General features: G+C 36.3%; 2 protein-coding genes across 2 annotated transcripts in view; one reads left to right on the plus strand and one right to left on the minus strand.

The window, feature by feature from the left end:
* ADGRB3 (adhesion G protein-coupled receptor B3) overlaps nucleotides 1-12,127 on the minus strand; it is an 871,792-nt gene extending 859,665 nt beyond the window's left edge. The window contains 1 exon segment of the mRNA XM_012650418.1: nucleotides 11,371-12,127. Within this exon segment, the coding sequence (XP_012505872.1) occupies nucleotides 11,371-12,127 (757 nt within the window).
* A 3,048-nt stretch (nucleotides 12,128-15,175) lies between these two features.
* LOC105815272 overlaps nucleotides 15,176-15,581 on the plus strand; it is a 1,241-nt gene continuing 835 nt past the window's right edge. Inside the window, exon 1 of the mRNA XM_012650420.1 lies at nucleotides 15,176-15,352. Coding sequence (XP_012505874.1) covers nucleotides 15,176-15,352 — 177 coding nt within the window. The remainder of the gene's footprint in view (nucleotides 15,353-15,581) is intronic.

Raw genomic sequence — 15,581 nt, forward strand, 5'->3', positions numbered from 1 at the left:
TGCTCCATTTTTGTGGTTTCTGTGGTTTCAGAAAACAGAAGCCAGAGGCAAGCACATGTAATATTTATCATGCCTAGAACTCATTTATGGCTTTTACATCCAATTGAACACCAAAATATGGTCATCAGAACGTTCCAGGGAAACCACTAAACAGAATAAGCCATACATTTTTAAGAGAGTGGATTTTTAATATACTACAAGCCGATGTATTAAAATGTTCTGTTCTGTGCAAATGGAACTATGGTGCTCCACAGCTATTTACTTCATCATATTTGAAAGCAAAGCTTACTGAAAAATAAAAAGGCCATTGTAATTGACTAATTTCTCAGGCACCACTTAAAAAATACACACTGTTTGCCCTTCAAGTTACAAACACTAAGGCCAGCCAAAGAGAGCTGACCACAGGCTGACATATCTATAAAGGAAGCTGACCTCTCTTAGAAGCCAAAATAAACTAAAATTTCTCAGTCTACAGTGCAGAAGCAAGCAGATCTTTGAAAGTTTGCCATATTTATGTGGAAAGATTATATAAAGTAAAAAGATTTTTGTCTTCCCAAGGTGCCCTCTTTTCCACATTACAAATAAGAAGAAATATTTCCAAAAACATCCAGTATATTTTAAACTTTTGTTGTGGGTTACCTATTTAAAAAAATCATAAAACTCTGTTTCAAGGAAAGTCAGCCTCGTTTTTGTTTTTTTGCTTTTTGGGTGTTTTTGTTTTGTTTTTGCAGTAACTTTTTCTCCTCTCGGGCTCCTTTCTTGTGAAAGGCAACACATGGATAAACAAAGAGAAAAAGCAAAAAAGCAGTATTTTTCTTTATGAAATTATAAGGGAAAACATAGATGCCTTGATTCCTTCTTTAGAATGAAACAAAGAAGAAATAAAAAATGTTGTATGCGTTTGTGTTTTGTTTTGCTTTGAGAGGGATAGTGAGATCAGCAGGCTAAATAAAAGTTGGATAGCAATTAAAATTCTCTTTTCTTAACATCTTTCCATTATTATAAAATTAGAACTAAATCTTAATCTGTCAGGCATTTTTATGTTTTATATGGAAGCCTTGAAGTTATTTGTTTTGACTTGTCAACTCATTCAAATTTCTTTAAATGTCCAGGGCAGTTTGAATATTCCAGTATCACATCAACACTGAAAAAAATTATATACGATGTATATGAATGTATATGTATTATGTAATTTAAAAATAGGCTAGACAATCAACAAACCAAGAGGTAAACACAGAAAAACAGAGGGCCTAAACTCAAAGGAGGTATTAAGATGAACATGTGTTAATACTTAAATTTTCATTACTTCTTTAAATTATTATTATTATTTATCTCCCTGTTCACTTGGGCTACTCTATATGCCAATCTGCAAAAGGACTAATTATAATAAGACCTTCAGCACATTAAATGGAAAGAGCAAAATTTGAAACATTGATTTTGGATCAATTTCATATGTAATGAGAAATCACCTCACTACCACAACTATACACACCTGTATTAGTGAGAGTCCAAGTAAGAGACAGATGGTATCCTCAATTAGGTAATTTGAGAAGGAAGTAAGGCATGGATAGAGGTTGGAGAAACCAAGGAGAGAGAGTTCAATACCCAGGGATAGAAAGTGTGGGGAGCCATTACAGCCCATAGGTTTAAAGGAGTAAGAGGAGTGGTTACCAGAGCTGCAAACAGGGAAGTCACCTGACAGAAGCTGTAACCGTTAGAGACATGCAGCCAACTCACAGCAATGCAGAAAGGAGGGGCCCATGTCAAGGTTAATTTTTGTAGGGATGTTGCCCTGCCCACCTACACCTGTTCCTAACATCCAGAGGAATAGACATACCTTGACCTTGCTCTTTTCTCACCCTCAGTGGTATTTCTCAATGTGCCATAGGTAAAGAAAAAATGTAAGATGTTATTTCTCCACAACACAGATTTTCCCAGAAAACGACAATAAAGTGAAAATCCAAAAGGATGGTCTTAGTAGATCTAGACATACTCTGAACTTGAAACACATGCTCTTTAAATTTAATAAGCTTAGACTGAAAATCAATAGTTTTTGTTTAATATATACCAAATAGAACAAAAATCTAATGATTTCGTGGAGACTAATCTGCATTAAGTAGTATGGCAAGTATACTCTAATTATTGTCCTGACTAGACCCCAGGCACTTTTTCCTTTTTAATGATTAGCTCTATCAAACAGTCCTAAATGACTCGGCCTCTTTTAGGTTTATAGAGATGCTACTGCAGGCAAATTACAAAAAAAATTATATTCAACTGAAATAATGTTCCCATTATGTATTTGCAAATCCAGGTACCATTAATCAGGTAAGATTTGGCCTGGATAATATTGAAAGTACCTTATAAGTCTGAGAATTTGTGATTCAGATTCACGGAAACAGAGGCACTGAGAAAAACCTACAGTTCCGAAATTGTTTAGCTTTAGTTTGAACCAATTTGTATTAAATTTTTTTAGAAAAAGGAAGACCATGGTCTTTAGAGTATTCTGCATAATCAGTACATGTCAATGGGGCAAATAATATGTGCCTGACACAGTTATTGCCCAGACAAGACAATAAATGCAAAAGAGTTTTGCAAACTAGAAAGCACTTCCTAAATGTTAGGTTTTATTACATTTTTTTAATGTATGAACTGATTTGAAATGCTTTACTTCTTCATTTTCGTAGGGGTGATCCTTTCTTTAAGAATGTGTTTCATTACAGAACAAATTATTACTGTTTAGGCATACAAAAGTAGAAATTATTTTTTTAATTTTATCATAATTTTTAAAAGTATCTTAAAAGGGAGGAACCTCAACAGAAATGTTATGAAATGAATGCTGTGTACTACTCACCCAGTAAGAATTACCCAGAAAAGCAAATTTTTCTGTGACATTTCTATCACCTTAACATATCTATTGCTAAAAAGTAAATTCACTCAGATAGCTTTCTCTGGTTGACTCCATAATTTTCTTTATGCTTTTTAGTATGTCTGAGTGCATTTAAGTTACATTATAAATACTGTAATCTGGTTCCATCAGTATTTTAATGTCTTTCCCATATCCACATTTGTTCTATTTTCCAAAACAACTTTCAGTCTCAAAGAAATTTGTTATTTGGAAGAAATAATTTGAGAATATAATATCCAGAATTGGCTTAGCAGGTAAATTATTTGACTTAATATGGTAAAAACCAAACAGAAACTATTTTACCTTCATATTTCATAACATATTCCAAGCCTAATGAGTATGTGGCAGGGATCAGTTACAGGGGAAATGTACATCAGCAACATATTAGATTTCAGAAAAGACTCCCATTCACTCCATTAATTTTGAGATAATCAGATGCATACTCATGTATTTACTACGCACTTGTTGCTTACTGCACTTTTTGTGCGAACTGGGAACATACTATTAACTGAACTGTTATGAACATATTATTAATGTTTAACGACTATATATCTAGGTCATTCTCTGCAAATAAGCAAAATTGCTGCATGATAGTTGAAACATAATTGAACATAGAGCATGTAGCGTTTTATGACATCTCATAGATGGCATTTGTAATTTTGCTTTGGGTAAATATCTAAATCTTAAAATAAATACTGACAAAATTTTTATTTTCAATATGTAAATATATAAGCTTTTGGGAGGATTTGGCAGCTCATTGGTTTGTAATAACTGATCACAATTCAGTGAAAGAAATTTCAGCAAAGTCATACTTTTTTCCAAATGGTTTAATATGGACTGGCATTTCAAGATAATTCTTTTCAAAGTATATCTCAAAACATAATCTTCATTTTTCATAATGCAGCAAAGATTAAAATAGTTGGAAACTATTTAACTTAAATAGCTTTGCTGCCTATCAGCAATGACATCCAAAGGATAGCTTTCCAGGCCTGGGATGACTCACACACCACTAGCTTGATCTATTTGATGTATTATTAGTTATGCCTCCATCAACAAAAAGTTAGACAGATGCTACATTTTCTTTATGTAATACAAAATAGACACACATTCATGAGGCTTAATGATCCTTTGTTAAATGATCGAAATTCATAGACAAGTTCAAATAGTTAAATGATACTACATCACTATTGATTATAAATTCTCTATGGTTTACAGCAGCCAGCCAAAGACTAAGAATAAAAACAAAATTTCAAAAACTGTATTGATTTCAAAAGAATCTTTTATACTAGTGTAGAATAATATAATTTAAAAGATTGGTAAAATCAACTAGATACACTAAATGCCATGCAATGTTGTTATATAAAAGAAATGTGGAAAATGTAGAACAATCGTTAGTGTTACAACTGTAAAGAATATAGTCAAATAAAATTCTGCTTCACAAAGAAATATTATCAGCAGTTTCAAACTTAAGGAAAAATGCCTTGGTGAAAATTTATTTCACCTATGATGCATAGGTTACAAAAAGAATTCCATGCTTAATGTATGAACCTACAGATTATCATACTGAGGAGCTACTACATCTACTACATCAAATAGCTTCACTATTAACAGTATTCTTTTGTTTCAATTTTGTTTTGTTTATTCAGATTTTCAACAATACTCATGTAAAAATAATGGAAATCTTTCTTCAAATTTCCAACCCAAATTCCCTTCTCTAGTACCCAGGTTTACACTCATTAACACAAGGATTCAATACATAAAACATGAGGGCTAAGTATTCAGTAAACTCCTAATCACTAAATAAATAAATGCTTGTATAACAAGGAATACACCAACGAAGGAATGCTTTTAAGCCGAGCGTATGACTGTTCTTCTCCCAATAAAACACACCCACACACACACGCACGCAAGCACGCACACGCACACTCGCACAATTAAAGCAATGTATCAAATGGCTCCCAAAACTTTGCAGATCCACCAAATTTCCATGTAGCATCACATGGTTACTAAAGTCACTTCTTCTCCTTGCTATTCCCCCTGCCCCAGCTGAAGACAAAAACAAAACAAAATAAAATAAAATGGATTCCAGTTCTATATATGGAAGATGTATTAAAATCCTCCCCCCCAAAAACACCCAAAAACCAGCAACAAAAGAAATGTATGAGCACTACGCAAATTTAGTTTATCATTTTTAATGTTAACTTTTTCCATAGGTCATGTCTGGATTATTTTACTGTATATTAACTATAAAAAATTATAATTTTAAACACTTTATAACAAAATTTTATGAGAATATAGAAATGTCTGAAATATAATATCAGTTTTAATTAGGAACTCTTTTGGTCCATCAAAGGTTGAAGGAGGATGTTTGAGGGAAGAGAAAAAGGCAGTGCCATTTACCAAGGGTCTACTATAACTTGAGCAATGTGCTAAGTGCTTTACACGTGCAATCTCATTTAATATAGCATTTCACTACAGGAGATATTATTCCCATTCTATTAATGAGTCAAGCTCAGTCACTTATCAAAGGTGCTACCAAGTGGCTGAGTCATTTTAGGCACCAAAGTCTATCTTACATCAAATCATTCTTTTCATTTCCATGAAGTGACGCACTTAAAATTTAATACCTCTCTGATTTCTTCTCAGTTAATTGAATTGGGAAGAAATTTCCACAGGCACTGATAGGAGCTAAAATATTCCAAGCCATTAATTTTATTAGCTTTTTTTAATGCATGATGTCATTTCCTGTATTCCTGTACCCTGAGAAATAAGCATTACTAACATAATCTGAGAGGAAGAAAGTGGTAATAAAGAGCAATAGTTATAACATGGAAAAGCAGATTAAAACTTAGCTCTTTCTGGTTCATGATATTAAAACCCAGCATATGCTATTTTAAAAAAGTAAGAGAAGCTTATTTTTTAATGAACACTGATTTCTGATCCAAGGGCCAGATTATTTTTATGGATAATATATACCAGACAGATTCTAAAGAAAATTATGTTTTACAAAAGTAGCAATATGGGAAAAAATCAGTTTAACAAAAAATTTGTTTCTAATAGAAAACAAAATAAAATATGCATAAAGCTAGATTCTAAGTGAAGAAAAATTTCTATCACAGTCTTAAAACTAACTTGCAGTACATTTATCTACAGCTGTCATAAAAATCCACTGAAACACACATGTTGGCACACGTGTGCATGCTTTGAACACATGCACGCAAACACACTTCACTTGAATTTTCATGTACAGCTTAATATTTATTAAGCTACAAAAATATGTTATCACATAATAGAGTTTTCTTTTATGAAGTTTGCTGCATATATGAGCTACTTTGTAAATTGTCTGGCAAAATTCTAAGACGGCAAAAGGAATAAGTGTGGTATTTTACTTGACCGGGTCTACAATTTAAATTCTATCATTGTTCTATTTGTAGATCATAATCAAAAGTGAATAACAGAAGCACTGAATGTGACATACAAATACTCTTTTCTTTTCCTCTTTCTTGGAAAGACACTGCATATGTTTGTTTTAAACTGTGGAAGAGAGGATTTGGGAAACGCCATTACTGTACAAGTAATACTAGGGTCAGAAAAGAGAAACAGAGAGAAAAATGAAGACAGGTAAATAGACAGAAATTGACAGATCTTCTTACAACTTTTTTCTACATTGCCATGTATTGCAAGTTATATCCATCACTAATATTTTAAAATAAGTATATACAAAATCAAGAATATTGGTCAAGAACTCCATTCTTCTTGTTTTAAAAAAAAGTTATTAAATATACTTTGGAGATCAGAAATTAATATCAATAATGCATTAATGCAACTGGAAATGATAAAAATGGTAGCCATCTTCCCCTAAGAAAGCAGTAAGTAAAAGGGGGTTGCTTTCCCAAAGTGATGTATTTTTATTCTTTTGATTGTAATCAATTGCTATCTTTTCTATTGAGATATTTTTGTTTGGTTCATTTAACATTCACTTCAGCCTGTATTTACTGAAACCCTGTTTAGACAGCTAGACAATTGAAAGACCCAAGTTTTTTTTTTTACTTGAAGAACTCAAAGTGTGATGGAGTAAGATGGAAATATAAATGGAAAATCACACTGCAATATGATAAATGCAAGAACAGAGGTATAGTATGTGCAAAAGGTTACGGGATCCAGCAAAGGGGCAGGACAAACTATCATGCTCTGTTTCTTCAAGGAACAACAGATTCAATAAGTTTCCACATTCTGGTAAAGGGTATGGAATCATGGCAGTCATTTACAAAGGAAGTAAGATCAAAGAAGCGTAAAGAGGAAAGTGGAAGATGGTGCAAAAAGTAATGTGAGGGCAGATAGAGCAAAGGTAGAAAGAAATGAGGACAATTAAACCAGTAGAGACAAAAATTTCTCTAGACTGCAAATATGTGCCTAAAAATGCAACCACACACAGACTTGGACTAAAGTTTACACAGGCACATAGGGAGACTTCCCTTGGGTGGTAGAATACCAAGGATTAGGCAGAATGGAAGACAAATGAGTGTGTGTGTTCAGATTTCCTGGAATCTATACAGGGATCCCAATTTCCTTTCACATAAGTGGAGCCATTGATGTTGGTAGGAAACAAAGATTCCATTAAGGCTTATTATGTGATTTAGATATCCTGGTGTGGAATTTTTCTGCCCAAACTGTTTTAATTATTTTTAATGAAGTGGTAAGAAGTAAGATCTTATATCACATTTTATATCTTAGCTATATAGTCAAGAATCATCTTCAGTGAAAGAATCCTATAAAGCATAGTAAAGGCCTCAGGGAAACTAAAGATGACTTTGTGAATAAATGCCAGTCTTTCCCCAGATTTGTATCTAAAAACCTGGTAAATAGCAATGTTATTTGAGTTTCCTTTAAAAAAACAGATCCATTATGTGTTGACAGGTTTAAAAAAAACTGCCTGAAATAAGACATCATTATTTGAAAAAAAAAAAAAAAGGTTTCATTTTGTTGATTTATTTGACTTTCACAATTTCACATAAAAATTGGGAAAATGACAACTAAGTTTCCATAATCACATGCCACTCATGTCAAAATGATCCTACATGAGGAAATTCTTAGATGTACTAAAATTTAATACTTTAATGAAGCATCAAATAATTTACTTATATGATGTATTCAATTACATCTGTAATTGTTAGAGTCACTAAAAACAGTACAGGTTTTCTTCTTGCTGTTTTCTGGCTATGAAATTTTTCAGTATATGCATGTAGTATTAAACAATGTTCTAGTAAAGAATGTTCTATCTCAAAGTAGACGGCCCATTCCTGAGTGTCTGTTTTCTCAACCCCAAATGTGATTTTGTAATTCCAATGGACACATTCACAATATTTAACATTTGTTATATCTTTTCCATCACCATCAGTATCACACAAAACAATCTAGAATTGCATCTACTAAATGTGAAGACTCTTCTGTCAAATTTGTGCCACTACTATGATGTAACACAAGTGGAAAATATTTCTACTCGAGGTAGGCCCTCTGACTCACTATTTATGGCAGTGAATAAAATGGAAGTCAAAAACTGTGGAGAGTCATCTTGTATTCATTCCTTTGATGACATACAGGATAGTTTCACTATTTTAACATAGAAAATGGAAATCATCGTGTAAGATAAAATATAAGCAGCATTTTCGAAACCTCATTTTAAAAGCTGTAATTACATGTTATTATATAAAATGACATTTTAGAATAAAATTAGATATGAGTAGCAGAACTATATGTAATCATTAACCTTAAGCCCTAAGAATGTCATGTATGTGGTAGTTTATTTCAAATGATATTAAATAATTCTTTCATAATACTTTATATGTCATTCACATCAAATATCTAAGATTTAATATACTTTGCGTCAATTTGACTAAATCAAGAGTCCATAGATCTTCACATCCCTTTCCTACAATGCAGCATAGCCAAAAAGGTGTTCTTTGAGTAAGGTAATGAGTGCTGCATGTATTTTATAAGAATTACTTACAAAGGCATCAGCTACAATTATGTCATCAGGAATTATTCACCCTTACCTTTCTGACTGAGAGGACCTAAATGATTAAAGAGCCTAAATTCAGAATACAGACAATATAGGCTGTACGATTTTCCTGATACAGCATATATTGTGCCCCTATTATATAAACTTTTCCTAGTCCAGCTCTATTAACATTATAATAATCTTAGTCATTAATTTGCCTTTGGCAGTATCACATTCTCATTTTGCCAGTGAATTAGAGACGAGAAATAAACATTCTCTCACAGGATTTATAAATCTTACATCAAAATCACTCTTATTCATTTACAAAACAAATGGCTATCTAGCACAGCTTCTATAAATCCCAGCATTGTCTTAACCCCTCTCTCATGATCATGACCAAAAAAATCATTGAAAATCATGCTTAATGTACGTACAACAACTTGGTTTTTGTCACTAGTTACGTTTCCTATAGAAGGGCTGCAAAACTGGATTCACTCTCCATTGTCATCGGGAATCAATTTGATGACAAAATTTTAACCATTGAAGAACAAATTTTCTAAATTTTATTAAAACAACAACAAAACAAACAAAAACTAGATTCTGATGTTAATTGTTTTATTAGCCAGCTTATAACATCACATTTTTTTCTGTGTACCGTATTTTCTTATTCTAGGGGACACTAATTAGTTTTAAATGATGTTAAATACCATCCCTGCAGTTGCAAGTGTTTCTCTGGGATTTTTACTAGAGAAAAGAACTCTGTAATTTAAAACCACTTTGTTTTCTTCAGTCACAGCTGTTACTGAAACACTGACCTGTAGAAATCTTAAAGGTTTTCACTCTTTTCTCTTTGCCATTAGTCTGCATTTATTTTCTAACAGGGCTTTTCCCCTTGTGCCATTGCTCTTCCATAATTCCCATCCCTTAAATTGCAGCCAGCAGAGAAAAGGCATTAAGCTAGTCTCTTCTCCACCACTCCCTCCCTTTAAAGCCTTGGCTACCCTTAAAGAAAATTCTCCAACAACGTGTCAATTTTATATTGGCCACAAAGACAACTTCTGTTGGGGGAGGGAAGGAAAGAGGGACTGGAGCTTGGCCGTCCCTTTCCACAGACAGGGATCTTTGTGGTGATCAGAAAACATTTCCTGCATAAGAAATCAACACACTCTCTGGTTGCAGGGTTGGGGAGCAAGAACGAATTTGTATCAGCCCTGTCCTCAAAGAAATGGAACACATCCATTAACCTTCCAAATAGGAAAGTCATTTTTCTCCTAATATGTCATGCTTTTTTGCATTATTAAACATAATCCACAATCTCAAATCCTCTAGTAGCTCCCCCACTGGGGACTGGGCTAAAGCTCCAATCACTCCCGCACTTTCTTGTTCCTCTGCATTTCCGTTGCACTGTTTTTTTTGTTTTGGGGTTTTTTTTTTTTTTTTTTTTTTTTTTTTTGTTTTTTTTTTTTTTTTTTCCTTTTTTTTTTTTTTTGGGTTTTTTTTTTTTTTTTTTTTTGGTTTTTGGTTTTGTTTTGTTTTTTTCCATCTAGCTTATCTCTGAGATGTTCTCTCTCTCTTCCTGTATATCAACAGGAGACCAAAACGATGAGGACAAAAACTCATTAGCAAGAGGCAGCTAGGTATGGATAGGTATGTGTTTTAATCCTGCGTCCCCCTCCCCCACCCGCAGGTGTCTTCACAGCCAGAAGACCTGGAGAGTTTGCACTTCTAGTGGGTTTCTCTTGACACATGCAAGAGTGAGTGCGTGGGATTTTTGTGCCAAGCACCTCAAACAAAATTCCAGGCCTGAGGAGAAGGGAAGTATCCCTGTCTTCATGCGTCAGAAAGTAATTGGTCCACACAAGCGTGCTGAGTTTGCATCACCTTTTAGTCATGTTGCCCCAGTTTCAAATCTGGAAAGGGGTGGGGAATGAGAGGCTAGGGCACAGAGAGGTCATAAGAGAGAGGAAGCGAAGGGGACTTGTTGTTGGGCTGGAGAAGAAGGGATACATCCACAAATCCATTTCACAGATGGAGTGTGTGTGTGGGTGTGTGTGTGTGTGTACGTGAGAGAGAGAGATAGGAGAGTGTGAGTGTGTGTGTGTGAGTATAGTGTATAGGTCTCCCCTGGGGCTGCAGCCTGAATAAAGCACACTTTTCCCTCCTAACCAACCTCCAGCTTAAGCTGTCCACGTTTCTGCATCTCTTTTCTCCTGAATATTCCACCCGCACTTCCGGGGTATGTTGCTGAGCTATCCTGTTCTCACTGCCTCATCTCTAAAACCTTGAAACCTAAAACTATCTCAAGAGACCTTTATCAGTGAAGATCACAAATCAAATGAATCCAAAGATGACAGAGTAAAGGAGCAATGATTAGGCCTCTGTGTTGAAACACCACGTTTTAACTTCATCTCCCAAATGTCCTCCCTCCACCCCCACCCCCATCTTCCCCTCTCCTTTGGGCATTTACCTTCTTTGGGTGGTCGCTTGGCCTCCCTGGTAAGATTGCAGACTTGGGTGGTTTGCAGCTCCTGGGTCAGGCAGCCTTCCGTCTGCTCATTCAAGGGTAACACCACGTTATTTAACAAAACCAGCGACTGGTCGTCGATCCCCCACTCTCCCAAATGCTGAGGGCAGGTGCATTTTGTATACATGATCCCACATGATTCTGTTCTCCCATTTTCTGATTTTAAGCAGCTCTCCAACCAAGTGCATAATACATGGCAACCAAACTGGCTTGGGCTCACCTTGTTCAATACCAAAAACTCAAAAAAAGATTTCTGATCGTCTTCCCCTTTTTTCTGTAATCCTGGGAAATCAGTTGGAAATACCCGACGTATTTGAATAAAATTTTTATCATATTGTAGAAAAACGAAAGCATTCTTGGAATCGCAGAGTTGCATTATAGAATGATTCTTTCTTAAGAGATCCTTTATTTTTTCATGGGAAAAATGATCAAACTGATAAGCCAGGAGGGAAAAGTTAGAGCAGCTAAGGTCCTTTTTGGAAAATTTCAGGTAAATGCTATATTTGGTTGGATCTGGATTTTCCAGCGTCCAAGTGCAATTTGTAAAGTTTTTGGGAAACATTTCACTTACAGAATACGATCCATAAATGACTCCCTTCACCAAAGTTGAACACCAGAAGTCTTGGGCAGCATTAAATCCAAACATAACCAGAAGATAGGTGGAAAATATATAAATCAGCAGGTTACGAACAGCCTTCATCCTATGTCATTTGGCCTGTAAAAATGGTAATGAAAGTAAAATGCAAGTAGGAGTCTACACGCATTGGAAAAATAAACTCCTTTCAGTATTACAGCCAGCTGTTTTCAAGATTTCAGTAAAAAAAAAAAATCTTTTTTAAAAGAAAGGCAGGTAATTTTTATTTTTTAATGCTGGAAAATTATCTGTTGCTGTGTGAACAGCGCCCTCACGTGGCTATTCACAATGGTCAAATTCTCAGTGCTCAATTTAAAAATAACATTTAATAGATTATTAATAAGAATGTCCTAACTAATCTACCAGGATTTCCTCCATGTCCATTATCATTCCCTAGGATGAAGATGGATAACATGGTGTATTTCAGTACCATAAACCTAAATGTTAATCGTTGAAATATTTTTAATCAGTCTATTCAACCTTTCTCTCCCTCTGTCCTCTGCCTGCAGTAAACATCACAGGAAATCTAATCTGATAATCTGGGAACAGCTGTCATCACATTATTTCTTTTATCTTAAATGTGAAAAGTAATTATGATTAGTTATAGCCACAATTTTAAAAGCACAAATGATAATTTGTTACAGATGTAACATCATCTCCCAAATGTCCCTACTTGCCTTTGCAGGGGCCACCATGTGAACTGATGAGAAATTCTTGTGCAAAAACATGGGCATTCATGTGGATTAACAGAATTTTAAAACCACCATCTGAGAAAGGGCATAGATGGGTAAATACATAGGGAAGACTTGTTGTTCAACAGCAACACTGAGAACTAGGATTTAAGGTAGTCATTTCAATGTGACATGCCCTCTTGGGATACATAAAGTGGATCACTGTATTAGTATCTGTATCCAAAGGCGATGTCAGTGAAAAATCCCAGAACCGCAGTAATTGAGCTGGCTTCAGTCTTTTAATTTTTTTTTTAATTAGGGCTATTTTATCTAGAGTTATTGACTGTAATTCAAGCTTTACACATGGTAAATGAAAGACATTAGCATTTTCTTTCGTAGCAGATTTCAATTATTGAATTGCTCCCTTTCCAACAACAGCTCCAAAGCTCCTCTTTTCTTTTCTTTCTTTCTTTCTTACATTTTTTAACCCTGGCCTTGTATAATAAAGTAGTCATTGGTTATATTTACCTCTGTAAGTTGTTATCCAAAAATAACTTGAATATTTTTCAGCTTTAACCTTTAAGAAGTTATTTCTTAGAATAAATGACAGTGCTTTTTTTTTTTTTTTTTTTTGCCTTTGAGCTGATAAAAGTGATGCCAAGTTAATTTTAAGTCTTTAGGCTGCAGTCTCTTCCACTGTTCTGTAAACAGAGACAGACATACAGACATATAGATAGTTAAGAGTTTTCATGCCTTTGCTGGGTCCTCTCTGAACCAAAGGATAAAACCCTCTTCCTTCCCATTGCATAACAAACACCAACGCATGCACACCAAATCCAGCGACCCAAGTCCCTGAAGACAAACTGCATTTTTTAGCTTGTAATCCAAATTCTATGTCTTGATACAGGCAAAAAACAGCCCCAACTCTAAATTTCTATATAGCAGCAGTTTATAACACCAGAACTGCTGGGACTATCAAAACAGTGTTCTCTGTTTCAAACATACAGCTCAATGAATAATGAATTTTGTTCTTGACAAAATAAAGCCAATGAGCATTTAAAGGTTAAAAAACAAGGAAAGCTATAAAAAATTCTGGAAATAATTTCCTCCTTTTTTTGCTGTGGTACTTTGCAGGCAATGCAGGTCTGCGCAGTGTTCTTCAGGATAGAGTGTAGGCGTTGAGAGCCAATGTGACAATAAGTGTCTAAATTAGGAATTCCATCCATGAAAGGGGGCTTCGTTTTATAATCAGGAACTCAAAAAGAGGTCGTATTTCTTTTCCTAATGAAATCCGTACTTTTGCTACCATTTATTTGACAGTGCATGTCTGCAATGCCGTGCTCATCAATGATGGAGTGAGGAAATAGCTCTGATTTCACTTTCGTGCATGCTCAAGAGCACCCTCGATACAATGCTCTTTATTTTTAATCAGTCTTGGTGTCCAGAGTCTTGTTTTGTTCTTAAATAATAAAAAATGGATCATTGGCCCTCCCCCCTTCAGACTGCAGGGCCAGTTCAAACAACTGTTTTTCCCTCTTAAAGAAAGACGCGGGGGTGTAGAAGGGCTGGCCACCGAGGTGTCAAGGATGTTGTATTTATTTATTTGTCTCTTGTTGAGAAGTGAACCCTCATTGAGTTTAGCTATTCTCAAAACTGATTTTCTGGGAGACACTTTAGTTTAGTCGAACATAGACGGCGCCATCACTCCACTGATTTTTTTTTCCCCCACTAGAAAACCCACTGCCTCCTCTTATATTAACTTCCTTTTAACCTAAATTCCCCCCCTCCATAAAATTACCCCAATCACACACAACTGCCAGGTTTTCTAGGTCTCTCTGCTTATTTCTTCCGACCCAGCAAATCTCCTGAAAACCAGACTTCTCTAACTTTTCAACTGCGGCGTTTAAGTAAATGCAGACAGTTAGATTTGCTCACAGCCTCCCCATTCGCCAGCAACAGCCTTTCTGTTTCCTGTCCTCCCTTCCCAAACGTCAAGCCCACAGCTCCTCGGTGGCAACCCCCGGCAGAGGGAAGGTGACCCCTGGACCCTCTTCCTTACCTTGCACTCCGAAAGCTCAGGGAGGCTCTTGCTCTAAGACACCAGCACAGGCACGCGTCCCAGCAACAGTGACGGAGAGACTCCCCTTCGGTCCCAATCACCGTTGCCCATTTTCCCCGGCTCAGCTTCAAAAATCAGGATTTATTTTTTAAGATGCACACATAGGAGAAGCAAAAGATGGGGGGGAAAATCAAATGGGGGGGTAGAAAAAAAGCCACCAGGAGCCCAGAGCCTTGCGCCGTATCCAACAGAAACCCACCTCCAAACCGAGGGGGGAGAAGGGAAGAAGAAGCCCCCCCGGAGGGAGACTCTATGGAACTCCCCAAAATATAAGTGGCTTAAGAGCGAAGATTTGTTTTACCAAATCTACCCCCCAACGAACCGATGAGCCAAGAAGCAAAGAAAGCGCTGAGACGAGAAGTGACCGGCGGCGACGGCGGCTGCTATGGCAGATTGGTTGGGGCGGTGGGTTTATTACAGGAGTATTCGCGGTCGGATCGGAAGGCTCGAGCTTATGCTTTTTCCTCTTTCCGCTCTCCTCCCTCCTCCTCCCCCCCGCAGGTACTGGTGGACGGACAGCGACTAAGGAGAGGGGGAAAAATCCTTGGCTGGTGATGTCGGAAAGCTGTTTGAATGCCCAGCGAGGAGGGAGGCGCGAGAGGGAGCGAGATAGTAAAGCTCTGTCTCGGGCGTGCGCTCGGGCGCGCGGCGCTCGCTCTCCCCGGGGCACGCGCGCGGGCAGGGCGCGCTCCCCGGGCGCGGGTCCGCGCGGCGGCCTCCCGCGTGCTCG

The sequence above is a fragment of the Propithecus coquereli genome, unplaced genomic scaffold (genome assembly GCF_000956105.1).
Source record: "Propithecus coquereli isolate 6110/MARCELLA unplaced genomic scaffold, Pcoq_1.0 Scaffold324, whole genome shotgun sequence".
In the NCBI taxonomy this organism is placed as follows: Eukaryota; Metazoa; Chordata; class Mammalia; order Primates; family Indriidae; genus Propithecus; species Propithecus coquereli.